The sequence below is a fragment of the Canis lupus genome, chromosome 7, assembly GCF_003254725.2.
Source record: "Canis lupus dingo isolate Sandy chromosome 7, ASM325472v2, whole genome shotgun sequence".
NCBI classification, from domain to species: Eukaryota; Metazoa; Chordata; class Mammalia; order Carnivora; family Canidae; genus Canis; species Canis lupus.
This window is the reverse complement of record NC_064249.1, coordinates 40,366,209-40,385,559: the sequence shown is the minus strand read 5'-3', so window position 1 is coordinate 40,385,559 and position 19,351 is coordinate 40,366,209. Positions and strand designations below refer to the sequence as shown.

General features: G+C 39.5%; 1 protein-coding gene across 6 annotated transcripts in view; it reads right to left on the bottom strand.

Moving 5' to 3' along the window:
* The window catches only part of FCRL5 (Fc receptor like 5), a 33,975-nt gene extending 16,781 nt beyond the window's left edge, over nucleotides 1-17,194 (bottom strand). For 5 of the 6 annotated variants that reach the window (XR_004817139.2, XM_025430740.3, XM_025430741.3 and 2 more), the window contains exons 1-6: nucleotides 17,042-17,194; nucleotides 7,169-7,189; nucleotides 5,712-5,966; nucleotides 3,555-3,806; nucleotides 2,989-3,276; nucleotides 1,208-1,483 (exon numbers count right to left, since the gene is read on the bottom strand). Coding sequence is in view for 5 of the 6 variants with exons in the window: in XM_025430740.3 (XP_025286525.2) it covers nucleotides 1,208-1,483; nucleotides 2,989-3,276; nucleotides 3,555-3,806; nucleotides 5,712-5,966; nucleotides 7,169-7,189; nucleotides 17,042-17,072 (1,123 nt within the window). In the remaining variant the exon portion in view is untranslated. The remainder of the gene's footprint in view (nucleotides 1-1,207; nucleotides 1,484-2,988; nucleotides 3,277-3,554; nucleotides 3,807-5,711; nucleotides 5,967-7,168; nucleotides 7,190-17,041) is intronic. The other variant, XM_035718569.2, reaches the window with a different exon arrangement.
* Nucleotides 17,195-19,351: the final 2,157 nt, after the last annotated feature.

Below are 19,351 nucleotides of genomic sequence, written 5' to 3'. Positions count from 1 at the left end.
GAGTCAAGAAAAGTCGTGACAGAGAGGGAATGGAGTGGAGGATGCTTGGAAGCAGCAGGGATGATGAGCAGGGACAGAAGGAAAATAGCTGGTGGCCTGTGAGTAGAGCGATGAGAGCTTCTAGCCCATCACCTTTCAATATAATCTGCGTTTGAGAAATTCTATTCTGAGACATCTCTCACTTCTTCCATGGGTCTGCAAGCATCATCTTTCTTGTTTTTCTCACTCCCTGGATGTCCATACAACAAACCCTTCCACTCTGGGGACACCCGAAGTCTCCATTTCCTTGTGTTGTGGAATGGTCTAATGAACCCAACTCAAGATTTTTCAGTCATACTTCTGCTTCTCTTAAAAACAAACAAACCAACGAACTGCTGGACTTTCACTCTCTAATAAGTGAAGATCCAAGTGCAAATAGAAGCAACATGACTCCAAACAAGACACCATTTTTGTGGTTACATGAGTCACCATGAGTTGTCCAACCCTGGCTTGTATACTTTTCTGAATGTATGTCATACTTCAAGAAAAACTTTAAAAACATAATACGGTAAAATGAAATTTATTTTAATGGATTAAGACGAAGGATCATGGGAACTCCAGAAAGCCATTCCTCCTTCCCTCATCCTATTAGCATTTGAAGTGCTTGGGAACTCCCGAGAAATTGAGGGCTTGCCTGCTACTTATCCATGTGACTGTGCTTATAGCTATGTGAGTACAAGTGTTAGTGGGAGAGGAGGAAATGCTTCTGTGCACTGAGTTAAGAAAAATTGCCTTGGGGACTGAACTTATGAGAAAATATTTTGAGGGAATACATTCATCAGACAAATGCTGGAGAGTATGCTGAGCTATCTAGGGGTCCGGTGAGCCAGGGCTGGGGGAGGGCTGAAGCTCACAGGTAGTTGGTTCTACAGAAAGGGAGCTGCCAGGCACACCAGATGGGTGGGGGGTAGGGAGTGGAAGAGACATAGATACTTCTGAAGGGCTCAGTGTGAGAGGTGAGAACTGAGTCACCTCCCCTGAGCTCAGCCACAAAGCACTGAATGCAAAAGCAGAAGCTCAGCCACAATGCAAAATGCAAAAAACGAGAGTGGAGTCCCCTGGTGTACCTATTGCCTCGCCACTTACCCCATGAGGCCTTGATTTTCTCTTCTGTAAAACAGGGACAAAATAGTCAGAGAGGAGTGACTGGCATGACTCCAGGGCTTACCTGTGACAGAGAGGCTCCTGGTGTCACTGCGCTGGGGGCCGAAGCCATTGTTGGCAGTGCAGGAGTACTTCCCAGAGCTCTCTGCAGTCAGAGTGATGCTGAAGGACGCTCTTGCAGTATGGGTTGAGCTGCTCTTCAGGAGGACATCTCCGTGATAAAACTGGTACAGAATGGGGGTTGAACCCCTCCGGGTTTCACAGTGAAGTGTCACCCTATGTCCCTCAAGAGCCTGGGCCCTAGGAGGGCTGAGGGTGAGGACAGGACGAGACACGGGGACTGTGGGAGAGAAAGGTTGGTCAGCAGGTGCCCCTGTGCATTTCCATCCATGGCCAGTCTCCACCCTGCCCTGGACACTGGCTCTTCCCTTTCCTGTCACCCTCTGCCCCTACTCCCCCTGCCCTCCTTGTGAGGCGACCCCATTTCCATTTCCCAGTGTAAATGATGCTCTTGGGGAGGAAGTCCTTTATTTTGGTGCCTCCAGGTCGTGCCCTAACCTCTTCCTTCCTCCTGCCTCTGACCCTGGCAGTGCTGCCCCTCCACCTGCCCAAGCCCCAGGGTCTCCCTCTCGGTCCCTGTTCTCTGCTTCTCTGCTTGCTGGGGCTGGCCTCAGGGATCCACCCTTCATCCTTCTTTTCAGATTCAAACACACTCTTCCAGGACCCCCTCCTCTGTCCCTACGCTCTCCCTGAGACCAGCCTGAGCCCCTCTGTTTCCAGATGAGCGAACCGAGTCTGGAAGAAGCTCAGAGGCCTGTCTGTGGCCACTCAGCAGGCTGTTTCCAGAGCCAGCCAGGACCTGGACGTGTCTCTTGAGTCCTGGTCCCTGCACTGAATCCCATGTCTTCTTGGGGGTGTGCTTGGCCCTGAGTGCAGGGACACCTCTGTAGAAGCTGTGACCTCTCAGAGCCATGACGGCCCCAGTGGCTTTGAGTGCACTGGTGACAGAGAGGTGGTCTCTGTGATTCTCCTCATCCCGGCCACATCTTTGGAGTAACCATGATTTCACTACCCATCTCTGTATCCCACCAGGGGGGACATGTTGGGTATTGTCAACAACTAACCGATATCTGGGAAATAGATACTTCCTTATCCCTGGGGAAGACAGAAGGAGACAGGCAGGGAGAGAGGGAAAGGGAAAGAGAGAAAAGAGAGGGAGGGAGGGAGAGATCTTGCAGATACAATGAGGGGTGTCATGGTCCTGAGCTGGACAAAGCATGAGACCCACAAGATTGACCCGTGGAGACATCGGGTTGTGTTATCAGCTGAACGCCATCCCTTGAAAATGCATGTGTTGAAGCCCTAACTCCTAGTGTGGCTGTATTTGGTGATGAGGCCTTTGAGGTGATAATTCAGGCTGAAGGAGGCCCTAGGGTGGGGCCCTAATCAGATAAGGCTGGAATCTTCAGAGAGGAGGAAGTGAGAGGAACAAGACCAGTTAAGGACCCAGCGAGAAGATGGCAAACTGCAGGACAGAATGAGCTCCCTTTAGACACCAGTCTACTGGCACTTGGTCTTGGACTTGTTGCCCCCAGAACTGTCAGAGAACACAGTTCTGTTTCTCAAGCCATGCAGCCTGTGGTGTTTAGGGTGAGGCAACGGAGCAGATGAGCAGGTGACTTGGGGAAGAGGCAGGCAGCAGGTAAGGGGAGTGATGGGTTGGGTAGCAGCAAGAGGACTGGAACCAGGAGTGGTGGGGCTTTTTTTGATTGACAGGAAAATCAAGGCTGCCATGTGACTCTGCCCTACTCTTCCTAGCAAATCTCAGCCCCGACAGGCACCCACCTTCCACGTGTATCTGGGATTTCTGGCTCTTTTTGCAGACATTGGAAGTCACTGTGTGCGCCTCACACCAGTAATATGATGGGCCTTTGTTCATCCCACTGGAGGGGTTCCAGATTTTCAGGAAGTTCTTTGAGCCCTCCTCCACAATCTGGCCATCTTTGAAGAAGCGGAACTGGAGCTGGACATCTGACTTCTGAGGTGGGAGCTGGGTCTCACAGATCAGGGTCAGTTGGTTCCCAGAGGTGGTCCAGGAGGGTCTGGACCTCAGCACAGGATGTGGAAACAGCTCTAGAGAGAAGGATCACAACATTCCCCAGAGAAGTGAGGCCTGGAACTGCTTCGGAGAGAGACACAGCTCGTCTGCCACAGCCATGAGCAGAGCAGGCAAAGATGGAGTGCCACTTAGGATCCCAACATTCTTCCACTTGAAGCACTCTTGTGCTTTCTCTGATTCTTGCAGGCATGAGGTCTGAGGTTTGGTGGTGTCCCAGCCCCCACTTCTCACCCTCTACCACCTCAGGGACCTTCCTTCCATGAACCCTTCTCACAAGTAATGTGGTATTTACCTTGGACTTGGATTTTTATTCTGTTTGAAGAAAAAGAACAATTGATCTCAGATCCAGCACAGTGATATTCTCCATTGTCCTTCAGACCTGCTTGTTGAATATGGAAGCTGGAGCTTTCATCAAGGATCTTTAGCATCTTGCCATTCTTGTACAGGGACTTGTTCTTCAGGGCTAGGTCTACATTTGCTTGACATTTCAGAGTCACAGAGTCACCTTCAAACACGGAAGGGGGAGCCTGCAGGATCAGTTTAGCTGCAAGAAACACAAGGCCAGTCACTGGGTCCCCTCCACTGATTCTTCCTTCTCGTCATTAGTATTTCAAACAGATTTTGTAGGATTGGGGATGGGGGGAAATGCATAAAATAATTATAATTCTTTTTTTTCTGATTTAAAAATGAACACATATGCCCTGAGAAAACTTGAAAAGCAGAAATGTAAGTAAAAACTTCTTCTCAGTTGGGCATACTCTTTTCCATGTGTACATCCATGAGTGTCTGTGTGTACTCTGTTTTCTTTATGAAATTAGAATAGTGTTTACATATTTGACAAGTTGTTCTTTCACTTACTGTGCTATGAACACTTTTCTTTGCCATTGATATTGTCACTGAACCTGGCTTCTAACGGCCTCTGAGTTTTCTCTCAATGTGATGTGATGTAATTTACTTAATACTTTTCTGTTTCTTGACTATTCACATTTATTCAATTTGGGGGGAGCATATCTATGATTTCAGTAGGTAAATTCTTAAAAGAGGGGTATGACCAGTTCAAAGAGGGTAAGCATCTTATTTGTTCTTTGTTACTATATTGCTTCCTTGTTCATGAAATCAAATAGCAGTATAACTGCTTCACATTCAAAACAGGTGGCTTTAGGACACAGGAAAAAATAAAAATCTTTCTTCCTTCTCTCTTGCTTTCTGTATACAGTTGATTTTTGCACAATGCAGTGGAAAGTCAGAGTATAACTTTTGACTGCCCCAAAACCTAACTACTAATAGCCAGCTGTACTAGAAGCCTTACTGATAACATGAATGGTCAATTAACACATATTTTGTATGTTTTCTGTATTATAGGCTATATTCTTTTTAAAAAAGATCTTATTTATTTATGAGAGATACATAGGCAGAGGGAGAATCAGTCTCCCTGTAGGGACCCCAATGTGGAACTCCACCACAGGACCCCAGGATCACGACCTGAGCTGAAGGCAGATGCTCAACCACTGAGCCAGTAAGGTGTCCATACTCTCTATTCTTCAAAGTACACCAGAAGGAATTATTACTAAGAAAATCATAAGGAAGGGAAAATACATTTATAGATCTGTCCTATAAAAAAAAACGCATGTAAGTGGATCTGTGTAGTTCACATCCATGTTGTTCATGGGTCAGCTGTACCTCAGTCTGTCTATCTATATGAAAAATCCTCATGTTGCTTATTATTCCAAGAAAATTTTATAAGCTTAAAACTATATATAGATTCAGAAACCATTCAAATAAATTACTTCTCAAATTTTCTCTTTTGCCTGAATCACATACACACCAATGTTTATAGTAGCAATGCCCACAACAGCCAAACTATGGAAAGAGCCCAGATATCCATTGACAGAAGATATGGTGTATATACACAATGGAATATTACTCAGCCATGTAAAAGAATGAAATCTTGCCATTTGCCATGACATGTGTGGAACTAGAGGGTATTATGCTGAGTGAAATAAGTCAGTCAGAGAAAGACAAATACCATATGATTTCACTCCTATGTGGAAGTTAAGAAACAAGACAAATGAACATAGGGTAAGGGATGAAAAAATAAAATAAGATAAAAACAGAGAAGGAGGTAAACCATAAGAGATTGTTAACTGTAGCAAACAAACTAAGGGTTGTTGGAGGGGTGGTGGGTCGGAGACAAGGTAACTGGGTGATGGGCATTAAGGAGGGCATTTGATATAATGAGCACTGGGTGTTATATGCATTGACCAATCACTAAATTCTACTGAAACCAATAATATTATATATGCTAACTAAATTTAATTTAAATACAAAATTTAAAAACTTTCCTTTTACCTGGGTCCTATCTGTATAGATTTGAATTCAGTAACTATAAGGCAGATCCTGCATAATTGTATGGCTTCTAAAATTTTTATTTCTTTCACTTTTTTCTCACCTGTAGAAAAAATCAATGTCACACCGTCACTTAGAAGCGAATTCTGGGTCTGGCATTTGTACTCTCCAGAATTCTGAACCTTGAGGGTGTTTCCTGGGATTTCACGTAGTATTTCTGTCCCAAGGTACCACTGGTACAATTCTCTGTTCTTTGCTGTGTAGATGTGAGATACATGGCAAGTCAGAGTCACTGCGTCTCCTTTGAAGAACACGGTCCATGGAGGATGGAGGGAAATCACTGCTTTGGGTACAGCTTCTGAGGAAGAAAGAGACAGCATCTAAGATGGAGACCCGTATGGTTCCCACTGCAGTTGTCTGTGGGTCAAACCTAAGAACCAGGCTTTGGAGAATCCCCAAGGAAGCTGCCTGGGAAAGTCAGGGATTGATCAAAGCTATTGACCAGAGCCCCCAGGGAAGGATGGTTGCTCAGGGATGGCAATGAACAAAATTATTTCAAGAAGGCAACACCAGCAGGATTCACTGCCAAATGTCAGTGGGAGAAATGGCTAATTTCTGGCAAGCATCCTACAGAAAGCCACCCCTGCCCCAACACGGCATCATGGTCACAAATTCATAAGAACCTCCCAAAGAATTGTGTAAATCACAGGTTTACACTTTCCCTAAAAGAATAAATCATATTTTCTGAGGATTTTGGCACTGAGTAAAGCTTGAGAGATTGATTTGTTTAACACCTTCATTTCACAGATAACAATTCAGATGCCCTGAAACTCTCATCATAGCTAATTGTAGCAGAGCAAGGAATGGACAAATCAACCACTGGAATCCAGAGGTGACCCAGACAAGAATGAAATCCTAGGCCAGCTGATTTTGGACAAGAGCAGAGGTTGTAGGTCTTCCTTGCTATTAACGGGTCCTCAAACATTCAAGACACTCTCTGACCAAAGAGTGGCAGTAAGAGTCAGAACTAAGAACATGTGTGATACAGATAATATTTCTTCTCTCCCAATCCCTTTTTCTTTTGTGCATTTTTTCCTTTTAAGGGACCAGTTTTTTGGATGTTCTTCTGTTTTCCACACATTACTAACACTATAGAGAGTGTAATATTCTTGCCACTATCTTCACAGTGTGATGTTTTCAGAGTCTTTCTAGCTTGCTGATTGGAGAAAACTCTATTTCAAATCCTACACGTTTACCACGGAGTTGAACATGTTCTGTCTGGTTGGGTGAGGTCCATCAGCAACTAGGGTAAGCACAGGGCCTTCCCAAGACCAGGAGCTGCTTGTGCATTTGTCAGTTCTTCCAGGGAGAGTGAAGGTAGCTACATGGCTATCCTGACCATTGAGTGATGCCAATAGAGCAGCACATAACACTTTCACATCCCTTCAGCAAGAATAGGATATATTAGAGATCTTCAGACAGCTATTGCAAATTCCTCATATTTATTAAGGAGACACTCTTATCCAAGGACACTGAAGAGCAAAAGGAAGGAGAACTCACCAAATTGTCCACTGACAGGAGCTGCAAAAACAGAAAGAGCCAGAGATGAACACAAAGTAAGGATTCCTTGGGTTTTCAAAAGTTATGCCTACTTTTTTTCTATCCATTATCATTTCTTTAATTAGAAATTCATTTTTAAAAAATTTAACACACATTTGTCAAGTATCTCTCTATATCCTAGTCATTGTGCTTGGACTTCTAAAATGAACAAAAAATGGTACCTGCTGGTAGAAGTTGACAGGAAGTAGAAGCAGAAACATGAAGCAAAATAATATAATTATAATACAGAATGTTTGTGCAATAGAAGTACACATAGGGCATCTTGCAGGCAGAAGAACCACTCCTGCCAGTGTGTGGGGTGAGTGTGAGTGTGTGGTGAAGGGGGTGGGCTATGACAGGTCCTGAAAGAGTGATGTTTGAGAAAATGGAATGAACAGATAGGAGTCAACCAGGCAAAGACTTCTGTACAGGGCAAGAGATGATGGGGAGGGTAATAAAGGCAGAAAGGACACAGAGTGAAGAAAGAATATTGGTCTTCAGGGGTTAACCTGGAGTTCTGGAAGGTAAGAAATGTGGGGGAATCTGGTGACAGAGGCATGCAGGGCTCACATCATGGTTGGTAAGTAGCAATGATTTTATTATAAAAGCTACAGTTTTATTATAGCTGGGAGGCATGGAAAATCTTCAAGTAGAGAGTGACAAGGTTAGAATTTGAAACTTAGATGGGGTGTTATGACAGTGGGTAGACATCAGTGAGACCAGATGTGAAGCAGGGAGACTGATTAGAAGGAAGGGAAATAGAATATGATGTTTAATTTTCTTCAGAGTGTTTAACAAAAATTATTTGCTTCTTTACTTTGTTTACTCTCCCTTCTCTAGAATACAAGCTCTATGAGAGCAAAAACTTCTTATATTCATCATATGTCCCCTCTCCCCCCCTGGATCTGTAACAGTGCCTGGAATATAAGATATATTCCATAAATATTTATTGGGTAACAAATTAAGTAACTAGGTCAGTAAATAGGGATAGGAGGACACAGGCTTGAGAAATGGGTAATGGGAAGACAGAGGAGGAGGCAAAATTGGCATGTTTATAAATTGCTTAGATATTTCAGATGAGGGACAGATTTGATTTATTCAACAGAAAGTTTTGAAATGTCAACTATATGTCAGGGACTGGATAGGGCAAAGGAAATCCATCAGTAAGCAAGAAAGATATTGTCTCTCTCCACATGAGGCTGATGGAGAAGTAATCTAAACCTAAATGTTCTAGAGAACAGTGGATCATTTGCCTTTATCAAAATATCTTGGTTACCATGGAATTTGTGCTGTTTTAATGTAGCTAAATTGTTTCTGTTTCCTATGTGGTAGATTTTCCATATATTATTTTATGTAATCTTGTCAATATCCATATGAAGTAAGTTCTATGACTATAACTATTTTACAGGCCATAAGCTGGTTTAAGTAGCTGGTAGGCAGCAGAATGGAATTTTGAACCATTTGTTTGAACACGTCCTGTTTGACCCCAAAGCATGTGCTCCTCACCATTACCCTATCCTGCCCTTTTGTGTTGGTACCACATTGGTATGTATTTCCTATTTATGGAGTATTTCATGCAGCTTCCAACTATGGAGTCTTTTTTCTTATATTATGCCCCACTCCTGCACCCTCCACTTCCTAGTCTACCTCTGTTTCATGGAGTCATTACCAGCTACTTGTTATATAGTATTATTTGCTTGCACCATCATTGGTAACTTGGACAATTATTTAACTGAGATCCTGTTAGGTGGATGTTTCTTGTACACTACTGGACTGGCTGGAGGCCCTTTTATACCATGAGCTTCCTAAGCACAGAAATGCTGCCTCCCATGCTCTCCCATCATTCTCAGCACCCAGTACAGTGCTGGGTATAAATGTTACCAAAATTTTTGTTAAATGAATGAATGAATGAATGAATGAATGAATACATTTTATTCTAATAATTTCAGCTTTGGTAAAAACAAATGATTTTTATATATGAATTGATAGTGACTGAAACACACCCAGAGTTGCAATTAGAATGTTAAGTACCATAAATGACATGAGAAGGTGATGGAATAGGAGTTCCCCAGCTTGTATCTCCCACAAAAATACATATTTGGCAGCAGATACCCACAGATAAAAGTGGGACACTCTGAGACCCAGGTAGGATATTGCAAAATCCCACTGCAGCCCAAGACTAAGGAAGATCACTTTGAGAAGGCAAGTACATGCCCTGGTAGAAGACTCACTGACTATAAGCCCACCTGCAGACCCATACCTGCCTTATCTTTCTGTGGACTCAACTCTAGTCCTATTTGTTCATGGTCTTGCCTCTAGATCCTATTGCCAAGGAGCTCAAGAGGAACCACTTCTGTCCATGTCCCAGTAGCTGGCCCACTGATCTCAGACCTGACTGCTGTTGATGAAGCAGTCCTGTGACCCAGTTCCAGTCCCACTTTACTGCAGTCTAGAGGTAGACTTGGCCATCCAGGAATCAGCCTAAAAACGCAGTGGGAGAAAACTCAGGGACTCAGCAAAAATCACACACATTAATGCCCCTGATAACAGGCTTGCTAATTATGGACTCAACTGCAGATCCAGCAACAGCCATGCTCAGCTATGATCCTGGAGGTAGTCTTTTAAGTCCAGGGAATCAGTAGATGGTATTTACCTGCCAAAAGCAATCTGTGAAGGTATCTGATCTTTTAAATACACAGACATCAATGCAAAGTTACACAGATCATGAAGAGTCAGGCAATTATGAGAACATCAATGGAAATTAATAAAGCTCCAGCAACTGACCTTAAAGAAAAGGAATCTATTGACTGCTTGACAAAGAATTCAAAATAATAGTCCTAAAGAAGCTCAGTGAGCTATAAATGGAAACAACTAAGTGAAATCAGGAAAATAATACATAAACAAAATGAGAACTTTAACAAAGAAATAGAAAACATAAAGAAGAAACAGAAATCTTGGGACTAAAGAATAAAATGATTGAAATGAAAAATTCTATAAAGACCTTCAACAGCATAATTGATCATTCAGGAGAAAGAATAAGCAAACTTGAAGACAGGGCATTTGAAATTATCCAGTTAGAAGAACAAAAAGAAGAAAGAACTACAAAAAGTAAAAAACACTTGAATGACTGATGGAACAACAAGTGAATCAATACACATATTATTGAAGTCCCAGAAGAAGCAGAGACTAAAAGCAGAAAGATTATTTTAAAAAATAATGACTGAAAACTTCCCAAATCTGGGGAGGGAAATGTGTATCCAGATTCATGATGCCCAAAGAACCTCCAAGAGGCTGAACATCAAAAGTCTAAACCAAGACACATCATATTTAAATTCTCAAAAGTCAAAGATAAGGAGAATTTTGAAATCAGTAAGAGAAAAATGACTCATTAAGGAATCTCATACAAAGAAACCCCCATAAAACTTAAAGTGGATTTCTTTAGCAATACTGTAGACCAGAGTAGAATGGGATGATATATTCAAAAAAGTGAAAGGAAAAAAAAAACCCTGCCAATCAAAATACTATACTTACCAAAGCTGTCCTTCAAAAATAAAGAAGAGATAAAGACTTTCCAAGACAAACAAAAGCTGGGGCAGTTAACCACCACTAGACCCGCCTTACAAGAAAAGCAAAAAGGAGTTCTTCAAGGACACCAATGAAAGGACACTAATTAGGAAAGTAAAAACACACAGAAGTATAAAACTCCTTGGTAAAGGTAAATGTATTGTCAAATTCAGAATACTCTAAACACAGTATCTTAGTCCTTCAATCTTCTATGACAAAAATACCATAGTGAGTGGCTTATAAACAACAAAAAAATATTTCTCACAGTTTTGGTGATGGGAAAGTACAATATTAAGGCATCAGTAGATTCATTTCTGGTGAAGGCCTGCTTCATCATAGACATCCATCTTCTCATGTAATAAGGCAGAAGGGTGTGAGAGCTTTCTCTCGCCTCTTTTATAAGTGTACTAATCTCATTTATGATGGCTCTGCTCTGAAGACTTAATCACCTCCCAAGGCCCCAATATCTCCTAATACTGACCACCTGATGGGTCAGAATTTTAGCATATAAATTTGGGGGGACTCAGACCATAGCATACTTTATGGTGATATAGAATCACTTTTCACTATTGTAGAAGTTTTAAAAGACAAAAGTATAAAATAACTATAGCTACAATAATTTGTTAATGTATAAACAATATATAATATACAGATTGTGACATTAATAACAAAATGTGGGGAGGGAGAAGTATAGAGTTTTTATATGTGATTGAAATAAATTTCTTAGCACAAATCGACTGTTATATAAGATGTTTTAGGGATCCCTGGGTGGCGCAGCGGTTTGGCGCCTGCCTTTGACCAGGGCGCGATCCTGGAGACCCGGGATCGAATCCCACGTCAGGCTCCCTGCATAGAGCCTGCTTCTCCCTCTGCCTGTGTCTCTGCCTCTCTCTCTGTGTGTGACTATCATGAATAAATAAATAAAATCTTAAAAAAAAAGATGTTTTATATAAGCCTCATGGTAATCACAAAGAGAAAAAAAAACTATAGTAAGTACACAAAAGATAAAAAAGAGAGTAATCAAAGCACACCACTACAAAAAAAGAAATCAAATCACAAAGGAAGACAATAAGAGAGGAAGAACATAAAAAGGAACTGCAAAGTCACCAGAAAACAATGAAAAAAATGGCAATAGTAGTCCTTACCTCTCAATAACTACTTTTAATGTAAAAGTATTAAATTTTCCAATAAAAAACACAGAATAGCTGAATGAATAAAAATAATAAAACTGTATGCTATCTATAAATGATTCATTTTAGGCACAAGTAGACTCACTGTAAAAGGATGGAAAATATATTCCATGCAAATGGTAGCCAAAAGAGAGCAAGAGTGACTACACTTTTGTCAGACAAAACCGATTTTAAGTAAAAAATTGTAACAAGAGACAAAGAAAGTTATTATAGAATGATAAACTGGGAAATTCATCAGGAAGATATGCAATGATAAATATATATATACCCCATAAAAAGTGCCTAAATATATAAAACAAATAACAGAACTGAAATAAGAAATAGGTAATAATCCAAAATAGTAGGGAACTTTAATAACCCACTTTCAACAGAGGGTAGATCATTCAGACAGAAAATCAATAAAGAAATGGCAAACTTGTACAACACTGTAGAACAAAAAGTCTGTGTATCTAATATGTAAACCTAATGGACATATACAGAACATTCTATCCTACAGTAGCAGAATACACATTCTTCTCAAGTGAACATGAAACATTCTCCAGCATAAATTATGTATGGGTCACAAAACAAGTCTCAAATTTAAGGAGATTGAGTTTTCTGACCATAATTGTATAAAATTAGAAATCATTAACAGGATGAAACTGGACAGTTCACAAATAATGGAAATGAAGCAACACACTCCAGAACAATCAATGAATGAAAGAAGAAACTGAAAGGAAAATCAGAAAATATCTTGAGAGGGCTGCCTGTGTTGGCTCAGTGGTTGAACATTTGTCTTTGGCTCAGGGTATGATCCCAGAGGTTCAGAATTGAATCCCACTTTGGACCCCTTGTGGGGAGGCTGCTTCTCCCTCTGCCTGTTTCTCTGCCTCTCTCTCTGTGTCTCTCATGAATAAATAAATAAAATCTTTCAAGAAAATATCTTGAGAGAAACAAAAATAGAAACACAACATAGTAAAAATTATGGAATATAGTAAAGCAATTCTAAAAGTTAGTAGTGATTAATGCCTACTTTAATAAAAAGAAAGCTCTCAAGTAAAAAACCTAAATTTACACCTCAAGAAGCCCAAAGTTGGCAGAGGAAAGAAAATAATAAAAATTAGGGGAGAAATAAATCAAATAAAAATAAAAAATAATAGAAAAGAGCAACAAAACTAAGAGCTATTTTTAAAAAGGGATAAACTAAATTGACAAACTTTTAGATAGACCAAGAAAAACGAGAGAAGACTCAAATAAAATCAGAAATCAAAGAGGAGGCATTAAAACCAAAACCACAGAAATATAAACAAATATTACCATGAACAATATACACCAACAAATTGAATAATTTAGAAGAAATCAATACATTTCTAGAAACATACAGCCTACCAAGACTGGATTATGAATAAATAGAAAATCTGAACATACAAGTAAGGAGATTTAATTGTTAATCAAATTTTCCCCTGCCCCCAACAAAGGGGTGCCTGCCTGGTTCAGTCAGTTAAGCAGCTGACTCTTGATTTCTGCTCAGGTCACGAGCTTAGGGTCATGAGACTTAGCCTCAAGCCAGCTCCTTGCTTAATGGGGAGTCTGCTTGAGATTCTCTCCCTCTCCCCCTGCCTCTCCCCTCACTCATACTCTATCTATCTATCTATCTATCTATCTATCTATCTATCTATCTCAAATGAATTTTAAACAACAACAAAGAAAAGCCCAGAACCAGATGACTTCATTGGTGAATACTACCAAGCACTTAAAGAATTAACTCCAACCCTCTCAAACTCTTCCAAAGAAACAGAGGAGAGAACACTTCTAAACATACTTTATGAGGTCAGCCAAACAAGTACACTACAAGAAAACAAAATCACAGGCCAATATCTCTGATAAGCATAGATTTTAAAAGCCCTAAAATGAAGTGAAATGTTAGCCAACTCAATTCAACAGAGTATTAAAAGGATCATGTGTAATTTACCCCTGGGATGACCCAACTTGTGCAAGGCAATAAATGTGATACACTACATTAACAAAATGAAGGATAAAAATCTAAGGATCATCTCAATAGATGCATAAAAAGCATTTCACAAAATTAAACATACTTTCATGATAAAAAAAAGTCTCAACAAATTATGTATAGAAGAGAATTATCTCTCATATATGACAAACCCACAAATAGCATCATAGTCAACAGTGAAAAGCTAAAAGTTTTTCCTTTCAGATCAGGAACAAGGCAAGAATGCTTACTCTCGTCACTTCTATTCAATACAGTGCTGGAAGTCTTAGCCAGAGTAACTAGGCAAGAAGGAAATAAAAGACATCCAAATCAGAAAGGAAGAAGTAAAATTGTCTCTGTTTGCACATGGTAGTATATAATAGATAGAAAACCCTAAGGATTCGCCAAAAAGGAACGCCTGGGTGGCTCAGCAGTTAAGCGTCTGCCTTTGGCTCAGGGCATGATCCTGGAATCCTGGGTTGGAGTCCCACATCGAGCTCCCTGCATGGAGCCTGGTTCTCCCTCTGCCAATGTCTCTGCCTCTCTCTCTCTCTGTGTCTCTCATGAATAAATAAATAAAATCTTTTAAAAAAAAGAGTCTGCCAAAAAACTGTTGAAACTAATAAACATATTCAGTAGAGTTGAAAGACACACAGTCAATGCACAAAAATGAGTTACATTTCCATACACTTGCAAGAAACTATTCGAAAAAGAAAACAGGAAAACAATCCTACTTATTATAGCATCAACAAGAATAAAATATTTAGGAGTAAATTTAACCAAGGAAGTGAATAATCTGGATACTGAAAACTACAAAACATTGAAAGAAATTAAAGAAAACACAAATAAAAATAAAGACATTCGGTGTTTATGGCTTGGAACATTAATATGTTAAAATGTCCATATTATACAAAGAAATCTACAGATTCATTGTAATCCCTATCAAAATTCCAATGGCATTTTTCACAGAAACAGAAAAAAGAATAATAAAATTCATATGGAGTCGCAAAAAAACCCCCCCGAGAGTCAAAGCAATACTGAACAAAAACAAAACTGGCGAAATCATACTGCTTGATTTCAAACTATATTACAAAGCTATAGTAATCCAAAACTGGCATAAAAGTACATATAGAGCAATGAAACAGAATCAAGGACCCAGAAATAAATCCACACATTTACAATTGACTAGTGTTTAACAAGAGTGTTAAGAACACACAGTGGGGAAGGAATAGTCTTCTGTATAATGTGCTGGTAAAACTGAATACCCACATGAAAAAGAATTGGGCCCTTATATCTCACCATGTACAAAAATAAACTTAAAGTATATTAATGAGTTACATATAAGACCCAAAACAATAAAATTTCCAGAAGAAAATATAGGGAGAAAGCTTGTCATTGGTCTGGGACATGATTTTTTGGATGTGACCCCAAAAGCACAAGGAACAAGAGAAAAATAGACCAATAGAATTGCATCAAAATAAAAAGCTTTTGCACAGCAAAGGAAATAAGCATGAAGAGGTAACTTACAGAATGGGAGAAAGCCATTTGTAAGCCACATATCTGATAAAGAAGGTTAATATCTAATATATATAAGGAACTCTAACAAATCAACAATAAGAAAACAAATAGCCTCATTAAAAAATAGAATGGGTGACGGGCACTGGGTGTTATTCTGTATGTTAGTAAATTGAACACCAATAAAAAAATAAAAAAAAATAAAAAAATAGGTAGGGACCAGAATTGATATTGATATTCTTAATAGAAGATGGCCAATAGTACATGAAAAGATGCTCAACATCACTCATCATCAAGGAAATGCAAATCAAAAACCACAATGAGACATGATCTCACATCTGCCAGATTGACTATTATCATAAAGATAAAAGATAACAAGCATTGGCTAGGAAGCGGAGAAAAGAAACCCTGTGCACAGCTGGTGAGAATGCACTTGGAGTAGCCATTAGGCAAAACAGTATGTAGTTTCCTTAAACAATTAAAAATTAAACTACCATTTGATCCACCAATCCCACTTCTGGATATCTATCCAAGGGAAATGATACTTATTTCTTGAAGAGACACCTGCCGCATCCTTTACAATAGTGGGGATATGGAAACAATCTAAATCTCTACTGATCAATGAATGGATAAAGACAACATGGCATAGATACAAAATGGAGTATCAATCAGCCTCGAAAAAGAAGGAAATCCTGCCGTTGTGACAACATGGATGAACCCCGAGAACACTACACTCAATGAAATGCGCCAGACCCAGGTGAATACTGCATGACCTCAATTTTATGTGGAATCTAAAAAAGCTGAACTTGCAGAAGCAGAGAATAATAAATGTATAACATGGTCACTAGAGTTAATGGTAATATATACTTGAAATTTGCTAGGAGAGTAGATCCTGAGAGGTCTTACAAACACTCGCACAAAAGGTAAAGTGAAAAGATAGAAATGTTAATTAGCTCAATCATAGTACTTATTGTAATAATACATGTATATGAAAATATCATCTTTTGCATCTTAAATATGTACAATTTTTGTCACTTATGCTTCAAAAGACCTGGGGAAAAAGAATGTTGTTTGCTTTAGGTTTTCCCCATGCCTTACTCACCTCCCCTCTGGGTCCCACTCTCTCTCTTCCCGTGTTCTTTATCTGCGCATCACTGCTATGGTTTGTATTCAAGTGTTGGGAAAGGGAGACATCCTTTGTGCTAGAGACCATGCCTCCCCTGCTCAGGACCAGGACCTGGGCTTGTCATACTAGCAATAAATAAGTATCCTTTGCAGAGAGAAAAGGAAGGTCTTCTGTGAGGAAGGCAATACTGAACAAGCAAGCATCGTACACCTTCTGGACTTCATGAAGTAATATTTATTGTAGAAAAACAATGAAGAGATTCTTAACTGTTGTGGTCATCGAGTTTCCTTCTTGTAAGACTGAGGGTTTATCTCAGCTCTGACCACTCCTTCAACTTCAAGAGCGAAGCGAAGCCCCTGAGATGTAGGGTGAATCCTGAGAATATCATCTCCCCACACAGGAAAGAATATCTGAGCCCCAAGAGAGGCTGTCCCTGCCCTCCTGGGCCCCTGTCGGGCAGTTCTACTCACCCAGGACCAGCACTGACACCCACAGCAGCATGAAGACCTGGCTGAGACCAAAAGAGAGGTTTTCTCAAGAGTAACAGCGTTGGTTTTGATCTTAGAGTAGTACGCTGTCACAGCAGCCCCAAGGAGCACATCTGAGAAATTTCTTTTTCAAAGAGCAGAATGCATTAGTGAATTAGAAAAAAGGAAGTGGAAGTACCCATTTTAACTACTAATCAAAATTTCCTGCCTTATGATCGAAGTGAGAAAATAATGCTAGGGTTTTAAAAAAGCACATATCCTTGTCCCCACATTTCTAATGCTAGGAAATTACCTTAAGGAAAGTATGTGTAGATAGTCTAAAAGAATGTTTATGGTAGCGTCATTCATAATTGCCAAAATGCTAAGAACACATGAAAGATGATGAATAGGGGACTGTTTACAAATATTCTGATACAGCTCTATGACAACACGCAATACAGCCATTAAGAATGAGGTAAACCTACATGGATAAGCAGGCAACACCCCTCTAGTTAGTGAGGAGAGGAAAACATGAATAGATCGGTACATGTAGTATTGTCCCAATGGGGAACATGTGAAAAAATAGAATTCATGTGTGCATAAACCGATAGAAATATACTTTTTTCCTGGAAAGTATACCTAAAATAGTAGTTACAGTGAACTTGTGGATGAGAAGGAAACATTTGTTTTATGTCTTTCTATGTCTGATTTTTTAAAAATTAATGTTAGTGTATTGCTTTTATAGCTTTTTAAGTCAAGTTTCCATCCTGGTCAACAAAGATCCTTAAGATATTAGTACCATGAGGAACATCAGTTTCTTCCTTTCAAATAATGTTTCTTACCCCTTCTTTTTTAGATCCATACCTTGGTCCTCCTAAGGGGACATCTCATGTCTACAAATGCACATCACTTTACATATATTATGCTACCTCCCACTTGCAGTACTCAGAGACAAGAAAAGCATATATGGGTAAATAGAAACGAATCCATCTTAGTCCAGCAGAAGATGCGAGCGAAGAGCCTTTACATGTTATTGGATACAAACAGCGCTGCTATGAATATTCTTGGATGCTTCTTCTGCTGCATGTGTAGACACATTTCTACTGGGTACTTACCTGAGAGTGGAATCAGTGGCTCATAAAGCTTGCATATATTTTTAGAAGATAAAAAATTATTTTTTAATAATTTAAAATTAAATTATTTTCCACTAAATTATTTTCCAAAGCGGTTGTGCTAATGCACACCACACCCCATCAACCAGTGTGTGTGCGAGTTCTCGTTGCTCTAAAATCCTTGCTGACATTGATAAAACATGTAGTCTTGTAAATTCTGGCCCTTCTGATGGGATAATCCCAGTGTGGTTTCAAATGTGTGCCTGGTGAACTTTGGAACTGAGCATCTTTCGTATTTTAATTGGCAATGTAGATAATCTTTTTGTGTGTGTGAAATGCGTTTAAATCCTTTCCCATTTTTCTCTTGTTTTTCAGTCTTTCTCATTTCGTATTGTGGGGCTTTTAAAGCTGGATATGGATCCTTTTTCGGATACATATTGCGATATCTTTCCTGGTCTGTGGCCTGCCTGTTCACTCTGTGATAAGAGCCTCTGACAAACCACCATTATAAGTCTGATGTGCCCTTTATAAATCCTTTCCTTTATGGTTAGAGCTTTTTCTGTCCCTTTCAGGAAATTTTATCTACTCCAAACTCTTGAATCTATTCTTCTGTTATTTCCTATAAACTTTATACTTTATTTTGCTTTTATTTTATACCTATAGTATCACTGGAATTGACTTTTGTGTATAAGTAAGGGTTTATATTTACTTACAGATGTCCACTTAGCCCAGTTCTCATAATTTATGGAAAATCTAGGCTTTCCACAGCACTGTGCAATTTCACCTTTGTCATAAAACCAACAACCATGTGTGTCTGCTTGTGGAAATTCTGTTCTCTTCCAGTCAGCTATCCGTTCTCATGTCAACACTGTACTGTCTTAATTAATGTTGCCTTTTATTAAGTCTTATTATCTAATAGTTTATCATGCAATATTGTTCATCCTCAAAAAAATCTGAAAAAACAGAACAAAACCAAAAACCTGCTGGATTTCTAATACTTGGAATTGTGCTGACTTGGCAAGTCAATTTATATAAATTAACATGGAGTGAATCTTCCAATCCATAAGCATGGAATAATCACTCCATTTATATAGGACAGCTTGAACTTCTCTCAATAATTTTCTATAACTTTCTTGTAGAAGTTATGTCTTTTGTTAGGCTTATTCCTAAATATTTGATATATATTTTGATGCCATTGTAA